This window comes from Bradysia coprophila, unplaced genomic scaffold (genome assembly GCF_014529535.1).
Source record: "Bradysia coprophila strain Holo2 unplaced genomic scaffold, BU_Bcop_v1 contig_232, whole genome shotgun sequence".
NCBI classification, from domain to species: domain Eukaryota; kingdom Metazoa; phylum Arthropoda; class Insecta; order Diptera; family Sciaridae; genus Bradysia; species Bradysia coprophila.
In genome coordinates, this window is record NW_023503493.1 from 9,444,374 (window position 1) to 9,469,446 (window position 25,073).

Genomic DNA, 25,073 nt, shown 5'->3' on the forward strand with positions numbered 1-25,073 from the left:
CGTTTCTTCAGGAAGTCATCGTTTCACAGAAAGTCACCGCTTTTTACATAAAACGGCGACATCCTGAAGAAACTGTGACTTTCTGAAGAAACGACGAGAAGAAACGGCGAGTTCCTGAAGAAACGGTGACTTCCTGAAGAAACAGCGACTTCCTGAAGAAACAACGACTACTCGCCGTTTCTTCAGGAAGTCGCCGATACTCATGTCGTCGAAATTGCAGGACAATCAATGAAATTGAAAAATAAAATTTTTGTTGATGGATCACGTCCATCCCGTGACTGATAGTTCAAAATTCAAAACGAAAATTTTACTGTTCAATTGCTTACTTAATTTGGCTCTAATGTCTCAATTTTTACCTCAATTTGAATTTTCTACGATGCACCGTTACCTAGATATATACTAGCTCTCTCTCGTTCCAGTCCTTCTAGAGCTAGGTAACAAAGATCTGGAAACAAATGTTTTTCGTGTCGGGTAACAAAGCAATTTGGTATATGTTTCAAGCCGTGGGTCGCCGGTCTATGAGCGATGCAGTTGTGACTTAAGTAACTTCAACTACGTTCATTGATCGATACTCAAAATTTTCACTAAATCTACTTCCGGTTTATGGTCTAAATTTACCTTTCATTCTTCTTATGTTTTACAGAATGTTCCGTTCATTCAGACGATTCCACTCTTCTAGTAGACGTTATTTATCCAGCTACAGGTATGTTTATATGTTGACGATCAATTTGCGTAGGAGAAATTGATCTTCGCTGTGGAAGATAGTCACACTTTGAAAAAGAAAATTGGATGCCAATTGGTTTTCGAGTCAACCAAATCGTTGTTGAAATTCTGAACTTCTCTGTCACAGTTCCCTCATCGACATAAAACCAAATATTCTCACAGCACTAAGATCTCATCGTCCGGTGGTAGCTCTTGAATCGACCATAATCACACATGGCATGCCATATCCCCACAATTTGGAAACTGCAGCCGAAGTCGAAGAAATTATTCGACAAGAGGTTTGTGATGAACAGAGAGGCTCTAAACCGAAAATTTTCATTAAAAACGGACCACAAATAGAATGCCATTCCAGCAACTATCGCAATTTTAAACGGTCGTATCAAAGTGGGATTGTCACCGGAAGAATTGGTTGTATTGGCTCGACCCGATAATCAGCAATCCGTTAAGGTTTCCCGACGTGATATGGCATACGTTGTTAGTAATCAGATGAATGGTGGCACGACCGTGGCTGGAACGTTAATTATAGCAAACATGGTCGGAATAAACGTTTTTGCCACTGGTGGCATAGGTAATAATCCCAGCCATACAAAGCAATCCGAATGTAAGTCACTAAAAAGATATTTTTGAAGGTGGTGTACATCGAGATGGCAACGTTACCATGGATGTCTCAGCAGATTTGGTAGAATTGGGAAGAAATCCGGTAGCTGTGGTTGCAAGTGGTGTAAAATCAATCTTAGACATTCCGAAAACATTGGAGTTCTTAGTAAGAGTTCAGTTTACTATGGCGAATTCAATAAAAACGCTGGATTTTACTTTAGGAAACTCAGGGCGTGTGTGTGGCGTCGTACCAAAGTAGCAATAAAGATTTTCCAGCATTTTATACCAGAAAAAGTGGATCAACAGCACCGTACAATTTTGCCAGCCCATCGGAAGCAGCAGAAGTTATAAATGGTAATCTGAATTTGGGCCTACGTTCCGGTATATTGATTGCAGCGCCAGTGCCCGAGGAGTGGGCTATGAATGGTATACTTTGAGCGTTTCCGGTGTTGGTTTAGAAATATAAATGGATTCATTTGACAGAAGATGAAATCAACCTGGCAATCAAAAATGCTCTTGAACTCGCAGAAACCAATGACATTCGTGGAAAAGAAATCACACCATTCCTGCTCAGCAAAATTGCAGAAATTACCAAAGGACGCAGCCTTGATACAAGTAATTTTTTGAAGTTAATAGTACAATAGACTTAACAAGAGTCGTATGTCGTATATTGATAGTGACTCAATAAGAGGGATGACAATATTAGAGTCTTAGAAACGAAAATCATGAAATATTCCGAGTAGCAACTGGAAACTCGTTGAAACAGTTAAGAGAGAGCAATTTTTTGGAAGAACAGGAAAATCAGAAATGATACCTTTAAACTACCACAACCTATCAAATCCTCAGACATTCTAATGACAGATTATATGAGCAACTACCCTGTTATGAATCTAGCGTTTCAGCAACAATTTTGTTGCTAAAATTTACGTCACAAGTGAATTTGGTCACAAGATTCGCTCCTCAAACCATTTTCCTTGACCCAATTTCAATTCTCTTTCACAGACATAGCCCTGATAAAAAACAACGCCAAAATTGCAGCTCAAATAGCCGTCGAATTGGCCAAATTGAAAGCATCAACGCAGCCGGAAAAGAAATGTGAAATAAAATCGAGCGCCGGCAATGACTTTGTAGTGAGCGATAGATCAAATAAAGTCCCGGTTAGTAAATGAAATCCATAAATCTTTTGATTTTACACGGAACGAATAAACTGACGCAAAATCTAAAACCATTTTGACATAAATCAGGTTGTGGTTGGGGCGTCAGTTATCGATTTGTCTTACACGATTGCCGATGACGATTTAAAGGTAAGTGAAACGTAATGGTAGGATAATTGCATGCTGCAGGAGGTGATCAAAAATGGCATCGTTGGACTCATGACTGCGAAAAAGCAATTATTCTTTCAAAGACCCCAAACATTTCAGGTGTTCGGATCTATTACTTCATTTGGTCTGTCTGCAAGAGATGGATTTCAAATCTTTTACTTCATTTTTTCGACATGAGTTTTGCTATATAAGATCAAATGAGTCAGAGATTGTCGCGTATTCTTGAATTTGTTATCGATAACAGATGAAGGTACATAACAGGGTTTTACGCTATGGTAACGTTACTATAATATTCCGACAACATTATGAGTAATGAGGGATTCGAAAACTTTTTTTTCTTGTAAAAGTCTCAACAAATTGTGGTTAGAGATGTAAAATTGCTAATAACAGCCCCCAGCCACAGGCGTCTTTGAAAACACCTGCTTTGCGTTTTGTTTGTTTTTTTTTTGAGTCTTCACTCAATCTAGACCACTGGCCTAACGTGACTATTGAACCACACCTCAAGCTATGCAAATACTTTCTGAGGAAAATTAGGCGCACAGCTAATATGAACCATTCAGTGTGTAAGTCAATACAGTCACCAAGCACACCACTATCAAAATTATTAAGCTTGAGTGAACTTTAGGTTTGGTACCGCGATATAAAAACTTCATGTGGAATTTCTGGTCATGGGTCGACCTTTGTAAGAAAATATCTGAGTGTGAAGTCAGCTGAAGAAATCTGAGGACTAATAACATTTAGAGAAATCAGGTCAGATTTCAGGTATGACTGAGAAAATCCCAAATATACCTGAAATCTGACCAGATTTACATGAATTTTGATTAGTCTTCAGATTTTAGGTAAATTGAGGTCACCAAAAAAATTTAAGTTCACGTTCAGTTCTAGTCATATGTTCAGCTTCAGTTCTAGCCATATTCAAGTAATCTGAGCTTAGAACTTGTTCTCGAAGACAAGACTATTTTTGACACCACCGACCGGTGTAGTAAAGAGACTTTGGTTTTTTATTTTTAATTATTTTATTTTAATTGAAATATTTTTTTATAATTTTTCGTTTACATCTACATTACAATGTTTTATATTTTCTTTTATTTAATTGGGGGGGATTTAGATTTTTTTTTTGTTTTTAAGTTTCTCAAATTATTATTTTTTTCTTTTTTTAATAACAATTTTTGGGTTGAATATACTCTGAGTAAATATTTTGTTTTTTATTTTTATAATTTGTTTTTGTTTAGTTTTCTTATAGAATTTTTGTTGTGATCTGAAATCAGTTCATTTTCCCAACATTAATTAAAAAAAAAACAAAATTTCTAATATTTATGGATCACATATTGTTTCGGTTTTAATTTAATTAACAAAAATATTTTTAAAAAACATTTTTTTTTCACCTTTTATAAATAGGAAAAAATTAAATTTTATTTTTACACGAAATCGAATCATTTCTGCGAATTTAATAACTCAACTCTATATTTACATCATTCGAAAATACAAATTATATTTGTCGTAAAAATTATTTTTTGTTCATGAAAACGGGAGTTAAGAAACCCACTTCGACTTTCTCTGTTTTTTTTTTATTAAACGGAACCTTCCAGGATTCAGGCGCGGATCCACCTATGCGCGGTAATCGCGATCGCCCGGGTCAGAGGGTGATTTTTATATGGAATTTTTTCTAAAAAAGAAAAACCGCCCGGGTCAGAAAATTGTTGTCTTCTAACCGCCCGAGTCAGAACAAAAGCTGGATCCGCCCCTGCCAGGATTGCACAAAAATTAACTCGTTTCGCAATCAATTCAATTTGGCACAAAATTGCAAACTGCATACAAGTGAATTTTTAAATATTGCGCCAAAACTATTGGGAAACGAAACGGTTGGTTCAAATAATCACAAAAAATATCAGAGATTGTGATCAAAATAATACCTTAACTTCACAGTAAATTCACCGATTTTATTTAGATTAGCTTTAAGTACAGTTTACTCAAAACTTTCATTGGATTTTCAATGTTTCAACGGCTTTCAACGGCCACCTCATTCACACTAGCTGAATGCGGATAAGTTTTTGGTTATGCGGGCACTAGCTTCTATGAATAATAGCGGTCCGATGAATCTCGAAATTAGTGGTTTAAGGACAGAGGAAAGCAAATGATCAGAACTGTTCCAAACTATTTTTTTTTGTTTTTAAGGGAATAGAAACTGAACTTGGAAAAGTCGGATATTCCTCTACTTCCTCGAGTGGTTATCAAAGATTTTAGTAAGACAAAGAATTATAGGATCCTCATGCACTTTCTCACGTTGTAGACACGATTGTCAGATTTTTAAACAAAACAGAGTCAATAGAGTGTTATGATGAAAGAGAAGAAGATATTTTGACAAGTATTCCGAGGCAAGTTAAACTAAACTGGTCTTCTGTCCTCTCGCTGTCAACGTACCACGTTGAAAAGAGAAGCAAATACTTTGACAAGTACCCCAAGGCAAGTTATAATAACTAGTCTTCGGTTTTCTCGCTCTGATCATAACAGTCTATATACACGCACTAAACCAGAAGCTTGTGCCGAATCAGCAACAGCTGAACATAACCAGCTGATCTACAAACACACTTTACTTGTATAATATACAATCAAAACACATTCTAAACAACGAGTTAATTACAGTCACACGTGTTATGTGAACACATAGATGACCTGAACGTATACATATCCACTGTAGATTGCCTTTAAATTGTTTTCAATACAAAGGTATTGTCTTTTCCGACTATCTGGATATGTTCAGCTGTTGCTAATTCGGTACAAGCTCCTGGTTTAGTACGTGTAGGTTAAAACCGAATTTTGACGGTCCGAAAACAGCCGACCGTAATAGGTTTGTTCCATGGTATACGGTAACAACGATTTTTGACAAGACGAGAACGAACAAGAACATCCACAGAGCCATAACCTCAACGCTTTTACGAACAAACGGTCAACAATAGTATTAGTTATGGCTCTGTGGATGACACTTTGACAGTTCAAATAACCTTGGAACAAACCTATCTTCAGAAGCAAACATAACCCCCAACTAAAACAATTCTTTGGTCGATAAGGAAAGTTGTTTGTCAACAGCCTCGCGCTATTCTGAACACTTAAGTAGTATGTTATAACTCATTGAAATGGCTATGTTCCGTTGAAAGCTTGTCATTTTGAGCCGACTGTATTTTTAGTTTTCTTTTATTATTATTTTTTAAATGAGTTTTACATTTAAACATTCATTTAACTTTTGACTGTGATACATTTACATTTACAACTTTTGTTTTTATTTAAATACTTTTTTTTAAATTTTTGTTTCTTTAATCTGCTCCATATTTATCTTTAGCAAATATGCTATCTATTAATGAAATTCATTTTTTTTATTAATTAAATTTTTCTATATTTGTTTTGTAATACAAAAAAGAAGCAAAGCATATGTACAACAGATTTTCCGTTTTACCTAGTTGAACCGTAGGTAATTTTGGTAGGGATATAGATTTGTTAATATGTTCCTAGAGGCAATTCGTTTTTCATTGTTTTTTTTTCTTTAAAAATAATTTTTCTAAATTTTATTTAACCTTTTTTTACCGTCGTGAAAGAAGTCTTTCGTAGCTCGATTTTAATGTGAGAAAGAAGTATGGGCTGTACCGACAAATTGTTGTGATTCGCTTCTTAGAGACACAATTTTATTTACTAGTTCGGCACGAGTCTCAAGCAAAGGACTATATGGATGTAATGATCTTTACGAATTTGAACATGATCTGCATCATCAGAGATGGGATAGTTAGTTAAATGTTGAGTGCAGATGATCAAATGACTGAAGTATTGCTAACAGTATCGAATGAACATCACAGTTCGGTTTTTACAGTATCATGGTTATGCCTTACAAATAGCAAACGAATATTTCTATCTCACAGCTAGAAATGGCTACCTGTGGAACTTCTACCATATTGTTCACGTGATTTAAACTGGAATGCAGTACATTTGCAGATTCTTACCTTTTTCAGTTTTTCCAACGTTCGTTTCTGTTATAGTGGAAACAGTTGTTTAACTTAGTCACATAACTTAAAAATTATTTTATTTGACATGCTGCCCGAAGTGATCAATAGTTCATCACCGCACTCACCGTAGCTTATACGAGATGTGTACGTAAAACTAGCGAAGTAAGACTTTATACCACGATATCTATAGCGATGTAAATCTGCCAGCAAATTGATTGTATCACAGGGATACTCGCTTTACTCGATTTGATTGATTATTTCACTCGGCGTCGACTCATTTAGCAAATTGTCAAAGCAAAAATAATGACGTTCGCCGCAATTACCAATCGATTCTTTTCCTCATTGTGTTTCATGTACAAATGATTCTAGAATTAGAATTTTCCCGTCCAATTTATTATAGAAGGAAAATGTCTTCTCAGTCATCTAGCATGTAATTCTGATATTAAATTTTCGCAACAATGGAGAACATGATTTTTTTGACGAATGTGATGCAGGGGGGATCTCAGAGCCTATTCACAATACATGGGATGAAATCATTATTCATCCCAAAAGATTCAGAATTGTTTTTTTCTTCTTTTTACTTTTTGAAGGTCCACACTTGTACAGGGCCAATTTTATAGAAATTAAAAAATGAATAGAAAGAGATCATTAATGAAGAGATCATCAGGGGAGCCACGTTCCAAAGATTATCTGTTGCAGAAAATTTCTATTGCGATACAAAGAGGCAATGCGGCATGTATTCTTGGAACTTTAGGAAGTAATGGAGCAGATGATTTTTATTTGTAATATTTGTTGATCGAAAAGATCGTTTTTTTACTGATTGCGCCGTGTGCGAGCAGTCTTTTTTAGCTTTGAATAAATAATAAATTTTTTGATCATGGCACGTTCGAAGCGGAAAATGTTTAATATTCAATTAAAGTTGTCACAGAAAATGTTTCTTATCAAAAGTATGTTCTACGGCATGCCTCCTCCATAGCTCCAAATGCACTGATGTTCGTTTTCTCAACGCAAAATTAACTCACCCAGCAACTACCTTCTGAAAACGTAGAGATCAGCTTTCTGGAATTCTAAACTAATCTCGAAATGTTGGCTAGGTTGCCCTAAGCAATTGAGTTAGTTTTGCTGGCCCTATATTAAAACTCATCCAGTGCTCATTTTCGAGAATTAAAATTTGTGAAAATTCATTTCGCCCGAACGTATTAAGCGATCGTAATGGCTACATTCATTAACGGCTGGAGAAAGTCGCAGTATTTTAGGGAGATGTACCGCTAAACAGGTTTTTGTGTAGAATAATGATTTGCGTCGATTCGAAATAACTTGGATAAAAACTACACACGTACCACTGTCAGTTTCGTATCTAAACTGTTCTTGCTATTATTCTCCATTTCTCTGTTCTCTCATTTGTCATTTCAACATGAGGAATGACAGAAACCAGTGAAACGGAGAATAACGGCAAGAACAGTTTAGATACGAAAGTAACAGTATTTACGGGTGCAAGATTACGGGTGTTTCTAAAATTATCTACAGTCAAAGACAGTCAATTTTCAGCATAAATTAGCTTCAGCTGTTTTTCAGCTGATCCATACAAACAATCACAACCGTTTATACGTCTTTATACGGTTTTACCACTATCGTGCGCGTGCGTGTAGCAGCTTCAACCGTATGAACAAGTAAACCGTATGAACAAGTATGTGTGGATCAGCTGAAAAACAGCTGAAGCAAATTTATGCTGAAAATTGACTGCCTTTGACTGTACAAAATTTTCTGTAATTTTCGAAATTTGAAGAAATTAATTTCTATAAAATAGGCCCCGTTCTAAGGTGATTCTGATTTTTTGTGGGAAAAAAGCAAAATTGGTTAAACAATCGATTCGCTTCAAACTAAGTTTTTTTTAAATCTTTTCAACTTTCACTTCTTTTTTAACTTTATATTTTGTAAATGTTTTTGTAAATTTATTTTCTTTTTAATTTTTTTAATTAATTTCTCTTTCATTTCTTGTTACGTCTTATTATATTAAAGCTTAATTACCAAAAAAGCTACGTTAAGAACTTTCTGACAATTAAAATAAAATATAATCGAAAATCAAATTTTTTTATTTTTTTACCTTACCTTATTATACTCATCATATTGCTAAATCAATATTGAGATAAATATGTTTTGTTTTGTTTTAGCTTTTCTATCAATTATTATACAATTTTCGCATTTTGTCACTCTCCTCGCCCTTTATTCGGCGACAATTGTTCCATTTACATTTTGGTTTTGTTTCAATTACTTAACATGGTTTTCCCAAGTGTTTTATACTCCCATTAAATTTCTAGTCGGTTTTTTTTCTTTAGGAATTAGGAAAGCAATAATTTTCAATTTCTGTAGGCACTATATCGTAAGCTCGTTACATAATATCAACATAAAAGTAAAAGCAAGTTTTTCTTTTGTTAAAACAGTTCAGTGTCAATCCATTTTTTTCTTTCTTTTCAATATTGTAGGTATGGGGAAGAGGCTTTGATGGTTTCTGAATTAAGTTTTAAGTATTGTCGTAATTTCGTGCGTTTTTTTCGTTTTCTTCTTCTACTTCCAAAAACTTATTTAAAGCCCAAGTCATAATAGTCTTACAACTGCAAGCGAAAAGTTACTAATGTGTAATGCAATTTGTAGATTACTCTTGTGATACTTGTCGAAATCTGTATGATTTGCATTAAAATTGCGATAGAGGTGAGATGTTAGAAGTTGGCATAATCCAAAAGCACTAAAAAGCAGAATTTGTGCTGATGTAGTTCTAGAAAATAATGCGCGGTCTCATGCCCTAAAGCTTCGCTATGTTTGTAGACATTTTAAGTATAGTTTTGAGTTAGTTGCAATAATTTAAGCGAATCTTCGCGGATATGAATATCATTGCATAGCGTTCGTTTTAATGAGAATTATTTGCCACTAACTTCATTCACAACGTTTCCATCCCAGAATGAAAATATTTATCTTAAAGATCTTAAAGAATTCGTTTTCTCTTATAATATTCGTGTGAGCGTATCGTCTTAATCTGTAAAATGGAAATAAATTCTTGAGCTTATTATTCACAGGGGAGTGGTAAACAGATGATAATATCATATAGACGGTAGCAATAATACCGTCTCATCAATATCGTTCCTTCTGTCATATTTTCGAGATTAGACAAGGCTTACATCACCCCAATAAATTCTAACGCATTCCCATTTGTCTCGCGGAATGGGCTACCGATCAAAATCCGGAATAATAAAAAAATCTGCGCAGAAAGACCTGGACTGTACAATATGCGGAACGTAAAGGATCAGTTGCCAGATGATAATATCCGGCGTTGACCACAATTTACAAGACGCTAATGTTTTCCACGTCTGTGACATGAACTGGATTGAGAATCCGAATTTTTTACTCGGTCATATTTCTGTCAGCCAGCCACTGCGTTATAAACATTGAGTTAACGTATAGCGTGGCATGAATGGCATTTTTCATCTGGTCATCGCGGTTAGGAAATAATTTTCGAAACAACGCGTTGACTTTTGGATGCAGCTTGGTTGGTGTTTGCTTGTTGTGGAAGCTTTTTGATTTCAAAATTTCCTTTTTTCTTTTAAAGTGGACAGTGCCCAAGATTCAGGAAATCCATAGATCAGCCATACCTGAACACTGTCTGATGCTTTATTGTAAAACTATTTCAAATTTACGATTCGTATGGCCACACCCGTTTTATATGTCTTGTAAATTCCGGAACAAAATAAAACTTGAATTATATGGCTAACCGAAACACAGTTTTGACGGTCGTTTGTTAAACATAATTCAAATCCTTCCCTTGATTCATGTTTTACGTTAATTCAAGCAATTCAAATTATTTCATTTCTCTTTGTGCCGAAAGCAAATTTGTTTTTCTTTTCTTTAAATTTCAAAGTTCATTGTCTCGTCTGGCTACTTACATTTGTATAATTCGTTTGTTTGGTTTTTATTAATATTTTCCGTTTTTGTTTTTTCGGTTGTGTTGAGATAATTTCTTTTATCTTTTGTTTGTTCAAATGTCTTCACATTCACAGTCGTTACTGTCGTCAACATATTCGGTGGATTGGTAAAATCTTACGCCCGGCTCGTGTAGCTCACTTCGCGGAGTTCTACTTCTTCGGGAGCGACGTCGACCGTACTGCCTCCACCGGTTGCCGAATAACTGTTCCAAGTAATACCTAAAAAAAGCGAAAACGAAAATAGAGTTTGTGACTTTGTTGAGAACGCAAGACCAGACTCAGTGACTACTTTTGAGAACTTTTATTTCCAACTTTTCCTCTAATTTTTCCCAATTTTCCGGAATGGAAAAGTTTGAAAATTTTGGACAAATTACAATTGCTAAATTGCACCAGCTGATGCTCATTCTGCACATAGGAAACATTTAAGAATTGTAGGAAAACATTTTCCCAAAAATAGTTCTTGTTGCATTTGTTTAGATGAGATGCTACGTAAATTGTAGAGAAAACATGAATTCTATCAAACTTACCGTAGTCAGATCTTGGTAACCGTCGGCGCGTTGTTGAGTCTGAAAGTGAAAGGATCGGTGAATTGATGAATTTTCGAACATTGAAATATTTTCGTTTGAAATGAATTATACTCGAGATGATTTTGCTGTTCAAAAATATTTATGATGAATAAAAGAGAAGAGGCATTTCCGTTCGTATTTAATTAAATTCTTCTGTCTGCAATTTTCTTTATTTAACTTCGTAAGAAGAAATGATTTTGCAATTTAAATTGATTCACAAGAAAATGTTCAGAGGATTTTTTTTCTATTACACCAACCCGTTCCTTTAAATGTGGCTCTTGAAGCAATTAGGATTAGAGATGAGCGAGTCGACCCAAATTAAATTATTTAAACCTCAGCCCGACTAACCCGAAAGAAATGACACACAAGGTTCAAAATATTATGTCGAAAACTCAAATCTGAGCAGGGCCCAAAAGACGATATATCGAAGTCACTCCGTTGTTGTTACGGTCTTTTGAAGCTGTACATTTCAGCTAAATCAATTACATTGGGATGGTATTGGACGAGATTTCTAAACATTGTAGAATAGTAAACGCTTTAACCTGGCTTTAACATAAGTCAGAATTCCTAAATTTTTTAGAATTGTCAGAAATTGAATTTATTAAAATAGGCTCTGACTCTAAGAAATTATTAATCCAGAAGATCCAAACGAAATTTTACAACGTTTTTTCCGTGAAATTGTAGTATTATATAATTTAGGTGTACGCTACCATACTGCGTCCCAATGAAATGAATTCCACCTTTCCAGTTCTCAATAAATTTCATCGGAAATAAGAAAAAACATTCAACGAACTCAGTCTGTGTCTAGACAATCGAATTTCAAATTACCAACTAGATTAGCGATATAGAAGTTTCAGTCGCTATGTAAAACAAACTGAAATAGCGGTTTGCACGCAAGTTTCCATCCCAGACAAATATTATCAGAAGTTAATGTCGGGCTTCGTAAAATGCAAAATCAATTCTTCACCCACAAAAAACTTCACCGAATGAAGTCGTCCTCACTAATGTCGGGGAACAAATGCAATTTACATAATGTATTTAATCAAATACGAGTGTGGTTTTATTTCTATTTTAACGTTTCTTTCCACTTTTACTCATGTTCCAGAGAGATATAAAACGCTTGTTAGGATCAACTTTTGTTCGCAATTTAATTTTGTGAATTCTTTTATGCTCCGTTTTATCGCGCTAATTGCCGTTCAGCAGTGGAACTTATGCCGGCAGAGAATTTTATGTGTGTTTGCACTTAAAAAAATCCCCTCTCCTATCGTATTACCTTTCTGACTGCAAAACTTTTTGTTAGAAAAATTAATTTTAAGCTGAAAAAGTTATAAAAATTCGATTCGAACAACAAACTATTTAATTCGCAATTTAACTATTTGGTCACGGTTAGATTGTTTGTAATTCGATTCAGATTTTCAAAACTTTTAACTTTAAATTTCATTAAAAAGTTTTAAAAGCGGACCATTTTCACGTTCATTGTTTAAGGTCACCGTTAAATTGGTCCATTTTAAGTGGTTGAATTTTAAGCGCACCTACGCTGTAACAGGACTTACACCGTAAACTAGACTCCATTTTCTATAGAAAAAAAATCAGGGGCAAATGACCCATCACGGATTTATCTATTGCACTACAGCAGAGGAGACCAAATTGTAGCTACGTAATCAAATGGCTTTTTGTTGGCACTAGATCCCCCTTCCTTCACTTTCCACTTTTTCCTAATTCTTAGTTATTCACACCATAAGTGCGCCCTAAAATTCAAAATTCTAACATTCTAACGCACCTTTTTGACAGTTGTTCTATGATAAACACTATATTCAAGGCTCTATACATGGGAAGATCATATAGATGAAGATACTACCACACACCACATTTGATGATTTTGTGGCTGATATTCATACAAAAACGTCGCTTATTGTGATGATTATCGTTCCTGATTATCGTTTAATTTTTTATTTGCAAAATCATCAAAGGTGGTGTGTGTATCTGTACAGTCCTGGTTAATCGGGCGTTAAATATAATTATAAATTTTGTGGCACGTAAGTGTGCCTACTTCAGTGTTAATAAAGTTGCTACCTACAACCTGGATGTCATTTAGGTAACAGACATATTTAGTCATATGCTATAGAAACGGTGTAGGAGTGTAGCTAGTCAAATGTTTCTAAAATGTGGGAATGTATATTCTGAGATTCGACGAAGTATCACAGGATAGTTGTGAAGAGAAGTGTGCTGTTACAGGCATAGCTCAAAATTCGATACAATTAGGTTGTATCTTCAAACTAGATGGAAATTATTTTTCATTCAAAAACCACGTTTGGGTGACTAGGTTCTAAAAATATCAAACGGAAAAATCACTCAAGGGCAGATGACATTGTCGGTTTGAGATCTTACCGCCTCTTATTGTATTTTTGATGTAAAATTTCTAGGGTGCGTTATCGGCTGCTGTCAAAGTACATTGAATTCGGTACAACAGGCCGAACTGCGGTCTGGATGCTCAATTAACTTTGACATAAGCCGATGACGCAGTTAAGACATAAAATTCCGAAAACATCCAGAAGCGAGGCATGTAATCATCTCATACTGACTATGACACCGGCAACAACAATATCCCCTTAACAAAAATCTAAATTAAAGTGTTTTCCAATCTTTTCAATTTTATTTGAAAGTTCATCACACAAACAGCATCGAAAATGTGCACCACAAACATGCAACAAACTGTTTCAATCTCCCGAACTTTTTTTTTAATTATTCGCCGAGTAAAAATAAAATTTGAAACGAAACGTAACAATCGGTCGCAAAATAATTCTTTTTGCGACCACTGAGACCACTTTCTGATTTTATTTTTAATCGGGATTCTTCCTCTTTTTTTGTTTCGGGTTATTATGTCACGTGTGGTGATGTCCTATGGCTTCAAACGAAACTTTTCATTATGCGTAGAACTAGTAGTTAGGTTAGTTATACATTCTAGAACATCTAAAGTAAATAGGACGGAAACGTTAAAATCGAAAATGCAAAATTAATTCTTCAAATGTAAAAATAAAGATCACAGCTCGTGCTAAATCGTAATAATGTTACGCTTGTGCTTGTTTCTCTTCAACTTCTCTATCCTTTTATAAAATTGAATAAAATTGAAACTATAGAATTCAATAGAACTAGCACTGTAAGTTAAAGCTTCGAACTGAAATTCACTAAAATTTGGAAGCTACTTCTGGGAAACCTTTTCCCACATTTCCTTGAATTTTCTCGAATTTTCCATTTTTATTCCAAAATTTTCCAAAAACATTTTTAGGTAAAATTTAGGAAAATAATGAAAAATTTGGGAAAATTCAAGAAAATACAGGAAAACGTTTCTAACTGAAATTGTCCCTGATATTTTTTGAACTAAATGAAAGTTCACAAAATCTGACTGACATAAAAGATCATTCACAGTTCTCAAGTACGGTCCAAAAAAGATATTTTAGGCAACTAAAGTGTTAAAGAATCTTGTCCGAACTTGTAAAGTTCCTGTATGGAAAAATGTTCATTTCCGAACTCATTGTTGAAATAATCGCAAAAATCGTAACATTAAATGATTTAGCTTCCGCTGTTTTATAATGAAAAATGGAATTTGAAATTGGTCTATAATGAAATGGATGAAGGAAAATCATAGGAAATTAGAAAACATATACATACATTTCGTTAACACTGAACAGTATTTTAGGCATCGGATAATGGTGTATATAAATATGTGCCATGATTATAATGTGGATGGTTGTGTGTTTAATTTTCATTGAACTTTTTTTTTTCATTTCTTCTTTAATTTCAAATTCATTCTGAATGGGTTGTGCTGGTAAATCTACTTCAAAAGTGTGTATCATATGGCTGTGTCTGTACAAGAGGTGGTTTTTTTGCGATATTTTTGTTCCCCTTTTTCCGAGGATTATATACATGCAAATGCCAGGTAATTAAAAGAAAAAAAAAATATTTTTTTGTTTTTTGGATGGAAGTGGTTGTCGTTAATGTGTTTATTTATATTTCGCACGTAATTCTTCTCTTTTGTTCTTGGTTTTTACATTTAAAATATAAATAAATTTGTGTGGGTGGGATGATTGATTGATTGGTTTGTTTTTTTTCTTTTCTTTTTAATTATTGGATTTTAGAATATTTCTGTACATAGGATATGCTCGGACTCGCTGCGTGCTCTAGCTATGTAAGCCTGCATTTCTCATAAGGATGGCCATTTAGATTTTCTAGAAAGATTTCAGAAGCATATTTTATACGGTTTACGAAACACTAAATTATATTTATTTATATAAAAGAAAGTAGAAATATTTATAGGAATTCGTTTTTATTGAAAATTCATCATTTGTTTCTGTTGAAAAACAATTTTCTTTTTGTCTGTTTTAAGAAGAAAAATCAAAAAAAAAAATATTGGAATACCTGTATGTTGGTGCCTTTGCATCGAATTCAGATAACTCGTAGTTATTATTTCCGTTTATTGTCTTGGAGGCTCCGCTTGTGTCTTCTGGTTGAATGCATGTGAAAGATAAAATGGTAAAGATCAATTCACATACTCCCAGGGACTAATTTTCGGAAAACGTTTTCACAAATTTTCTTACGTTTTCACAAATTTTCTTACGTTTTCCCACATTTTCCCTAATTTCACCAAAAAAATGTTTGGAAAAATTTGGAAAAATTCGAGAAAATGTTTTCCCGAAAATAGGCTCTGCTAGCTAGTTCTTCTGACACATAAATAATGGGAAGAAATAAAAGCGATAAATCTAAAATAAGAATTGATCACTTGAAAATAAAAATGATTGCAGGAAAATAAGAATGTGATCACAACCAGTTTTTCAAATATAACACTACGAAATAAGATTCTATCAACCTAAAATAAGAAGTGATCACAAGTAGTACCTACCACCCGCTAAATCAAATGTGATCACTAAAAATAAAGAATTTGATCACTAAAAGTAAAGAATTTGATCACTAAAAGTCCGAACGAATACACATAAAAAGCGTTTTAACACGCCGAGCGATCCGGCCCATTGCCCCGGAGCGAAGCGGAGGGCCGCAATGCGAGCCGGGCGCCGGAACGGTGTTGGTAACTTAGGAGTTAATTTTTTTTCTCTAGCATCGTCTAATAATTAGTCTGTGTAATTCATTGCACATAAAAAGCGTTTTAACACGCCGAGCGATCCGGCCCATTGCCCCGTAGCGAAGCGGAGGGCCGCAATGCGAGCCGGGCGCCGGAACGGTGTTGGTAACTTAGGTGTTAATTTTTTTTTCTCTTGCATCGTCTAATAATCAAACAGAATAATAGATAGCATATCCTTATTTCTTGCAATCAAATTTTTTATTTTGCACGATCATTTCTTTATTTTTTGTAATCAAATTCGTATAATTGTAGATCATTTCTTATTTCGAGACGATCATATGTTAGTGGTAAAATTGCATATATTTAGTGATCAAATTCTTATTTTTTGGTGATCAAATTCTATTTTTATTGCTATCATAAAAAAATTGTGATCATTTCTCTTTTTCTAGTGATCATTTCCTATTTTCTTGTGATCATTTCTTATTAAATAGCTATCACTTTAATTACATGCCATAAATAATTCGATGTTCCGAAAAAGTTCGTGTAAAGTGCTTCACGAAATCAGCATCGTTCAACAATTTGTTAAATACTTGCAAAGTTTAATCGAAATAGCAGTGCCGCGTCCAAATGTATTTGAACTGACCAAGAGTACTTAAATAAGTATTTATTTAAATAAGATGATAGACGTTGCATAAACTATGCATATCCTTGACTCGGTTGTAACCTGTAACCTGTAACCTCGTAACTAACCTGTTTACTCTATTCTGTAAGCTGTGAACGATTGTCGATTTTACAAGTATTTTTCATGCAGCATTTTACACGATTCTGTTAGTTACGGTTAAACGAAATTTTACCAGCTTACAAACAACAAAATTAAGCTAGAATCTCTGTATCTCAGAACAATACAACTGATTCTAAATTCTAATATTTTGATAGGCGGTTCATTTTTGTTTTTAAATTAATTAATCACCTGCTTGTTCGGCACACACATGCAGAGACTTTTGTCGGATATACTTTGGAGTATTTTCGTGTATTAGCAGAGATTCACGTTCACTTTCTCCGGAACCCATTCGATTTCGTTCTCGATCTCGATTGCCCACCTTCGGTTCAGCGTGAATGCCACCATTTATCGATGTTGTGGGTATTTGGAGCAAAATACAATTCTGTTTTTTCACAAAAAAAAATATTTTCGATTTAGATTAAAGATAATAATACTCCAGCAGGACATTTCAACGACGTGTAGTCGACCAAATTCAAATTTTTCTTTTGTTCTCCTGTAAATCTGTTATAGGTTTCTTTCGCGTTTGTAGTCTTTAGAGTAAAGATTCGAGGGGACAATTGCAAACGATCAACTGGAGCGAATTTCTTTCTCTAAATTTTTTTTGACAATATTGTGGCGTACGGTGTCATTATTTATAATATTGTAGGTTCGTCACTATAGTCGAGTAAGGACAAATTTCGAATGAAAGCCAAAAAATCTTTGGATTTTCCGTCGAAAATCATTTTTTTGGCTTCACCAAAACACCCTTGTTGTGTTTCTTAGTAACTTAGGATCATGCAAATATAAAGAAATGGAGCTAAAGTTCAATGATTTGGTGGTAAACATTCCTTCGAAAATGTTCATATTACTCTACCGAGGTCAATTTGGAACCACTCGCTTCGCTTGCATTGTAAATATGGAGTTGCTTGTTTAATGCCCGAGTGAGTGTACCCAATATATGCACTGTATGTAGAGTCTACATTGTAGACAGATGATTTTACACAATAATTCTCTCGGTCATTCTTCATTTAAATTTCCACTCAGACAATGCCGACAAGCCATTGGCCTCAATGTAGAAATACAAGAAATGTTATTCAGTAAACAGAAACACGCGCCTCAAAATTCACAACGCAATCAACATAATTAAAACAATTGAACAAATTGGTCTGTATACACGTAATGAAATGCACCCATAATTAATCTAATCTAAAGAATAAAAAAAAAGTACCTGTTGTTGTTCAGCTTCTTGGCCTAATATCGCGGACGCCATTTCAGTCTGTAGCAATTTTATTTTCTGTATCATTTCTTTAATTTCGTATCGTAAAATTCCCAAAAAGGATAATTTAAGGAAGGCAATTACACAGTAGCCGAGTACGAACAGTATATCGGCTGTGCTACGTAACCAGCTAACAATTTTCTCGTAGCAACCCTGTAAACGAAAGGATAAAAGGCGATACAAATTGGATAGACTTGTGTACGTACGAAAAATAAAAGAAAAATTTTAATTGGAATATTAAATTAGGCTTCGTCTATACATTGCCACATTTCATACCAAGACGTGTACACTATACACATTCATGTACTGTAACAATTACGTTATTGATACTGGTAAATACTCAGACTCACACGTACCCAGCACATACCTACAATCTATTAATTGTTGTCGCTAAACATAGAAACTGTCTGACAAAGCCCCTGCTGTGTACGTCTAATATTTCGTTGATATATTAAAACTTCAACATATTTTCGAGAGCAGATACTTTGATAGGACTGTAGACGTTACCCCAGACAATTATGTTAGAGCTTATCTGGATAGTAATTTTTAATCGATGCAAAGCATGATTCTAAGCAAAAAAATTGTTCTACGGTATGGCTCCAAAATGCACCGATCTTTTTTTAAGAAAGGTCTTAACTACCATCTTTTAAATAATTTACCAAATGGGAAATGGCGGACCCATATCTTCGATTGTACGCTGTTTTAAGACATTTTATTGATCAAAAATGTGACCATAAATATATAGAGTTCTAGCTACCGGGCAGCTCAAACAAATTTTTTCTCATCGCGGATCCAAACGACCTCAGTGCGGGCAAAAACTTTTTGCTTAGAATAATGTTCTGCGTCGAAAGGGTTGAAAAAGCCGTACCCAGGGATTATTTTTTGTGCAATCGTTTTCCCATATTTTCATCAATTTTCCATCATTATCCCAGGTTTTCCCAGATTTTCCATCAATAACTTAAATTTTTTAGAATTTTCACAAAAAATATTTTTGGGAAAATTTCGAAAAATGTGGTAGAATTTAAGAGATAAGGGGAAATGATTTCTCAAAAATAGTACCTGACCGTACCCAATTACTTAGGATTACGACTGAATGTCAAGTGTGTACACTGTACAGACGTTACCTTTAATCAATGAAAAGTTATCAAAGGTCACGCAGGAGGATTATTCATTTATTGAAAGTGAAATTTTGCATAGACAACAGTTGTTTGGTCGTTCAATATCATCTCTGAATAGAACTTCCATTAAGAGCGCTCACCACTTGGCAATTTTCTAGCCTACATTTGTGCGCAAAAATATTCGTTTTTTGATGATTTCTCTGAACCAATTATTTTTTTTAAGAAGTAAAACCATTAAAGCATGCAAAAGTGTGTTACGTTTAAGGGAAAAATTGGTTTGTGGTCGATAACTTAACCCACTTGGAGAAACCTTTGCAAAACACATAGATTTACACATGTGCGAAGGTTTCTCAAAGTGGCTTACGTTATCGTCCACAAACCAATTTTTCTCTTAAAAGTAACACATTTTTGCATGCTTTAATGGTTTAACTTTTTCAAAAAAAGATTTTGGTTCAGAGAAATCATCAAAAAACGAATATTTTTGCGCAAAAATGTAGGCTAGAAAATTGCCAAGGGGTGAGCGTTCTTAAATAGAACCTATATAGTACACACAACATAATTTATTATAACGAAGTATCGAGAATTAAAAACAATGAGAGCATTTGTCTCAACTCAACACCGTCATCATACAATATACTAATTCACTATGCATTTTTCCCGAGTTGGGTACTCCATATTGTGCATCCAAAGCTAAAAAAAGAAGCGAAAAACAAAGAGCTAGACGAGAGTAGTTTGAAGAGTGCACAATTCATCTAAAATTCTTAATCATTACTAAGTACCAGAGCGCGGTAAGCACGAAACTTCATTAATTTGCTTCTTTTTAAGTTTTTAAACTTTCGAGATAAGAGTTCTTCAACGAAGATTCTGTAATGGTAATAATTGTTTCTTATGACTTAACTGTTATTCACTGTGCATTTTATTAAGTTTCTGAGAACTCCGAACGGTATGCAGCTGTAGTGTTGCTGTTCAATGGGTTAATTATTTATTTTTGCCGGTAGTTACAGTTTTTGCTAATTAATGAAAATCCAATTATATGCTAAAGATAATGTCAAGTTATTCTATCGTTTTTTCACATTTTCCTTCGGTTGCAGTCAAAATGATTTCTGAATGAAAGAAAGTTTATTTGTGGATTTTATAGAATCGGGTGTGTTTACGACAACATATAGCTGTAAGACGTAATTATTTGTCTGAGAAATCGGATATTTTAGTTTATATGAGCATGAAGTCAAACGAATGGTATTTTCTCATTCACAAATGACTGGTTTGTAGATAATTTGCATAACATGTTTCACTGTGCTTGAATATTCAGAGAAGGAAATCTATTGTTCGTTTATGGTGAAATATCAAGAAAAGAACAAACTTTTTTAGATTCAAATGTCGAGAAAAATGTACTTAGCATGTATTGGCCTCGCATTACTGAATTTAGATGAATCTGGTGCACGATGTGTAAATGCCAAATCTAGTACTTCAAGGTCTAAAAAGTACGTATAGCATCTCCGTGAATTTCCTAATGTACATTAAGAAATCTTGAGGATCTCAACTTGGAAAAGTAGATTGGCACCTGACACAAAGATCGAAAGATCCCTTGTATCACCACAACTTCCATGTTATAACACAAAATGCACATTTTAACACAGGAATTGTTCTGAAAACAAACCAAAATCTACAATATCTAGAGTCTAATTCAAGGAAGTATCTTCTTTAGCCTAAAAAATTATGTCAGGTCTTCCAACCTCCAATTTATCGAACATTCGTCGTCTGAGAACTCGATTTTGGGAACAGTCTTTCTTAATGTGACACCCGATTTCCTCTGTCTAATATAACCTAACCATAAGTTCAAATATTTGTGACAATGAATAACTTCACTGTGTCAAGTGTTGGTGGAAGAACACACAACCAACTTCACTCTTTCCAGTTATTTTGGCCTTGTGTGGCTTGTATCAACAACCGCGAAGTGATCTATAATTTTTTAAGTTTTTTATCCTCTTTCGATTAAGTCTAAATAGTTTTTATTTAATGAACAACTTGGTTTTGGTTATAACAACTCTTCTAGGCACTCAAGCAACTCAAGAGAATTTTGTTACCACTATAAGGCTGAAAAGTATAAAGCATTTTGCGACTTTTATCGGATAGTTAGTTAGTTAGTTCATTTATTGACGTTTCAGTAAGATCAGTAAGATCAGCCTATAAACGTTGCTGAACACTTATGACTTTCGACGATCAGGAAATTGTATTTCAAATTCATTTAGTTCTCTAAAAGTTTCATTGAAACAAAATTTGTCACGAGAAACCTTCTAAAAATGTTCAATCTCTTGGGTGTTTTTTTCTTCTCCATCGGAACACGAAGAGCATGTGGAGAAAGTATTACAAGATAAGATGCCAAGTCATTTCAATATTATGTTCAAGAATATTATCGGAAGATATCCTATAAATAAAACAAAATGTTTCGATGCCAATTCTCCGTGCAACACCGCATAAATAATCAATCAATTTTTAATGTACTTACTCCACGTAAGCACATTCAAGAAACGATGCGGCAAAGTCGAAACGTTTAATTAATTAAAGTAACGAAGAGATGGTCCATTTTATCAGAGAAAAAAGAGAGTAAGTGGAATGTTATCTATAAATAAACACGAAACACTTAAATGCTCTGCTAAACTTAACGATTCCATTAGACGCACACAAATTGGGAATCGTATAAAAAGTATATGTACACTGTACGGTACATTATACCATGCCTGCGTAATAGATTATTACCAGCATTGGTTAAGTTGTAGCAACACAATCCCAATTTGTAGAAAGTTTGTTCATTGGAAATTTTAAATTCAAACTTGCAACTGTTAGATCGAGACATAGAGAACCTATGTGCAATCCTTTATAAAGACACGATTTAAAACCTATGCCATATTACTGCTCTACCCGACGAGGCTTTATGATATCAGAGATCTTTCTCTCTCTGGAGCTGGCAAGACTGCCGCACTATTACCGAAATACCGTGCTATTTTATTTTCAATGGTACGGCTGGAAGCTGGATAAATTTTGAGAATTTAATTCCCTTAATTTGACTCAATGTGATCGATTTTACATCATCATCAAATCAAGAAATACTACAGTTAATAAACGTAAAGCTTGTGCAGAATCAGCAACAGCTGAACATCTCCAGCTGGTCGACAAAGACAATGTATTTGTATCGAAAGCAATTCAAAGGCAAACTACATAGAGTACATTCATACGTTCAGGTCATCTATGGGCGCACATAACACGTATGACTGTGGTAAACTCGTTGTTTAGAATGTGTTTTGATTGTATATTATCAACAAACTTCAAGCAAAAGTGCTATTAATGACAGCTGCCAAAAAGAGTACTATTTTGTATGAAATTTTATCCCCACTCTTTTTACAGTGTAAACGTTTGTATGAAGCCCTTCAGTACCCTATTTAGAGTACCACTTTTGCTTGAATTGCGTTGATTTTATACAAATATAGTATGTTTGCTGATCAGATGGTGATCAGCTGTTGCTGATTCTGCACAAGCTTCTCGTTTAAAAATTGTATGCAATTTGAACTTGTTGACCGTAACATTGTCAATCCAATGCCCCTCGACTATCACCACAATGACTGAAATCTATTTCGCGAATCTCGATTAAGTTTTCCAAACCAAATTTATATTCCGATATAAACATGCCGTCAACATCAATTAACTGAATTAAATTATGATTTTAATTATATTGTACATCCGCGCAGTCAGTTTAATATAGATGAGACAAGATACGATTTCGAAACGTTTAACATAGGTACGAACTCGTAAAATAACGCTCTCGATGATATTTCTACGATTATTATTATGGCGTCGTGAATCATCCGATTATTATGTATCAAGAAATGTACATTTATCGTGCCAATTTATTCAATGTGCTTGTTCAACATGCGGCTTAATGTTTTATAATTTAGAATTCATAGATCGACTCTGTCAAAAACGCAACAAGTGCACCACGGCAATGGCACAGGTAATTTATATGGCAATGACATTATTGACATTAATGAATTGATTTTTTTTCCTATTTTACGGTTGTTAGTTGTCTGAATTTATGGACAAATAAATGCATTTCGTACCGGTGAATCTTGCCTGCATCTGCATCATAAAATTGGATGTTAATGTTGTTATAACATCTACTGGAGGCAGGTCGAATATATTGAAAATTCTTCAAATTTATGTAAATTCTCTAATTTCATGAAAATTCTCCTAATTTATGGAAATTATCCAATTCCATGGAAACTTCCCAATTTCTTAAAAATTCTACAATTTTATGGAAACTCTCTAATTCTATGCAAATTCTCCAATTTCATGAAAATTCTCTAGTTTTATGAATAATCCCAAATTTTTTGAAAAAAATCCAATTTCATCGAAATTCTCCAAATTTATGGAAGTTCTCCAAATTTATGGAAGTTCTCCAAATTTATGGAAATTCTTCCAATCCCATGGACGTTCTACAATTTCATGAAAGTTCTACAATTTCATGAAAATTCTACAATTTCATGAAAATTCTAAAATTTCATGAAAATTCTAAAATTTCATGAAAATTCTCAAATTTCCTGAAAATTTTACAATTTCATGAAAATTCTCAAATTTCCTAAAAATTGACACTTATTGGAGGTGTTAAACCTGTGGGCATTTAACGAGGCATTACCGATGTTGCAAAATACCCAAAACCATTTAATAAAAGGAAAATATCGTCAAATATGCATTCATTAGGTTAAAATAAAAAATTACCTGCGGATAAATCGCTCGACACACAGCCACCGTTCGTGTTTCTTCTTTACTACTATCCGTCAACACATGACTCCACGATGCATCAGTCATTTCGCTAATATTATTTTTTATTTGTGCACTTAAACTATTTACCGATGACGACAAGTCATCGTTTCGTATGACCACAGCTGAAGCTAATGGACGTCTGGTTATCGATATTTGATCCGTTATGTCGGGCGAACAACACGATGTTGGATATGATCGATTCGCTGTTGATGTGAAGTCCTATTCATATGGGAAAGAAGATGAAAACAAAAAAGATTTTTTAATTTTTCAATCAAATTTTTATCAAATTTAACGGCATTGTGGTTTGACTATAAATAGTTTTAGTTTCGAGTTGAAAATGGGAAAACTTTTGCTAAATTTCGCAATGCCACTGCCAAACGATAAAACAAAATTCCATTTTGTACTCACTTGTGGTCCAGTTATTCCACAACATCGGCCTTCGTTTTGAAGTCTGTCCCATAATTCACTGAATTCTATTGAGTATCCGTACTCCGTCGTCAGACGATATCTGAAAAGAAAATTGTAATAATTTCCATAAACTTTCCGTCGAGTCTATTTACATAGAGAGATATTTTTGGCAGGATATTGTTTGTTGGCTCATGGTGCTTCATTGAATGAGTTCATTTAATTATCCGAAAATTTATTGCAAAAGTTTGAAATTTCAATATGCACAGAGAATGGACGAAATTCAACCGTGACACGTTAAAAGAGGAATCATTGTTTTAGTTTGAGCTCAGTAACTCATACTTTTTGACAATGAACATCTCGTTTTATTACCATTGTTCAATGAAATTGGAAAGATTCGTCTGGTTTTGATTGCATTTATTTTAAAATTTTACTTGAACGAGTAACTTCT

The 25,073-nt window shown here is 34.2% G+C and overlaps 2 protein-coding genes across 12 annotated transcripts in view; one reads left to right on the top strand and one right to left on the bottom strand.

Moving 5' to 3' along the window:
• LOC119076463 (pseudouridine-metabolizing bifunctional protein C1861.05) overlaps positions 1 to 25,073 on the top strand; it is a 181,049-nt gene that overhangs the window by 3,711 nt on the left and 152,265 nt on the right. The window contains exons 2-9 of the mRNA XM_037183230.1: positions 644 to 703; positions 851 to 1,001; positions 1,063 to 1,291; positions 1,353 to 1,486; positions 1,542 to 1,746; positions 1,804 to 1,935; positions 2,323 to 2,477; positions 2,565 to 2,624. Of these exons, the coding sequence (XP_037039125.1) occupies positions 645 to 703; positions 851 to 1,001; positions 1,063 to 1,291; positions 1,353 to 1,486; positions 1,542 to 1,746; positions 1,804 to 1,935; positions 2,323 to 2,477; positions 2,565 to 2,624 (1,125 nt within the window). The 5' untranslated portion in view covers position 644. The remainder of the gene's footprint in view (positions 1 to 643; positions 704 to 850; positions 1,002 to 1,062; positions 1,292 to 1,352; positions 1,487 to 1,541; positions 1,747 to 1,803; positions 1,936 to 2,322; positions 2,478 to 2,564; positions 2,625 to 25,073) is intronic.
• Positions 9,108 to 25,073, bottom strand: part of LOC119076470 — a 103,029-nt gene continuing 87,063 nt past the window's right edge. For 7 of the 11 annotated variants that reach the window (XM_037183240.1, XM_037183246.1, XM_037183241.1 and 4 more), the window contains 7 exons: positions 24,626 to 24,725; positions 24,173 to 24,436; positions 18,237 to 18,437; positions 17,219 to 17,411; positions 15,591 to 15,675; positions 11,136 to 11,174; positions 9,108 to 10,827 (listed from right to left, as the gene is read on the bottom strand). In XM_037183240.1, coding sequence (XP_037039135.1) covers positions 11,141 to 11,174; positions 15,591 to 15,675; positions 17,219 to 17,411; positions 18,237 to 18,437; positions 24,173 to 24,436; positions 24,626 to 24,725 — 877 coding nt within the window. In that variant the 3' untranslated portion in view covers positions 9,108 to 10,827; positions 11,136 to 11,140. Of the gene's footprint in view, positions 10,828 to 11,135; positions 11,175 to 14,843; positions 15,401 to 15,590; positions 15,676 to 17,218; positions 17,412 to 18,236; positions 18,438 to 24,172; positions 24,437 to 24,625; positions 24,726 to 25,073 lie in introns of all 11 variants that reach the window. The other 4 variants (XR_005087630.1, XR_005087628.1, XR_005087629.1 and 1 more) reach the window with 4 other exon arrangements.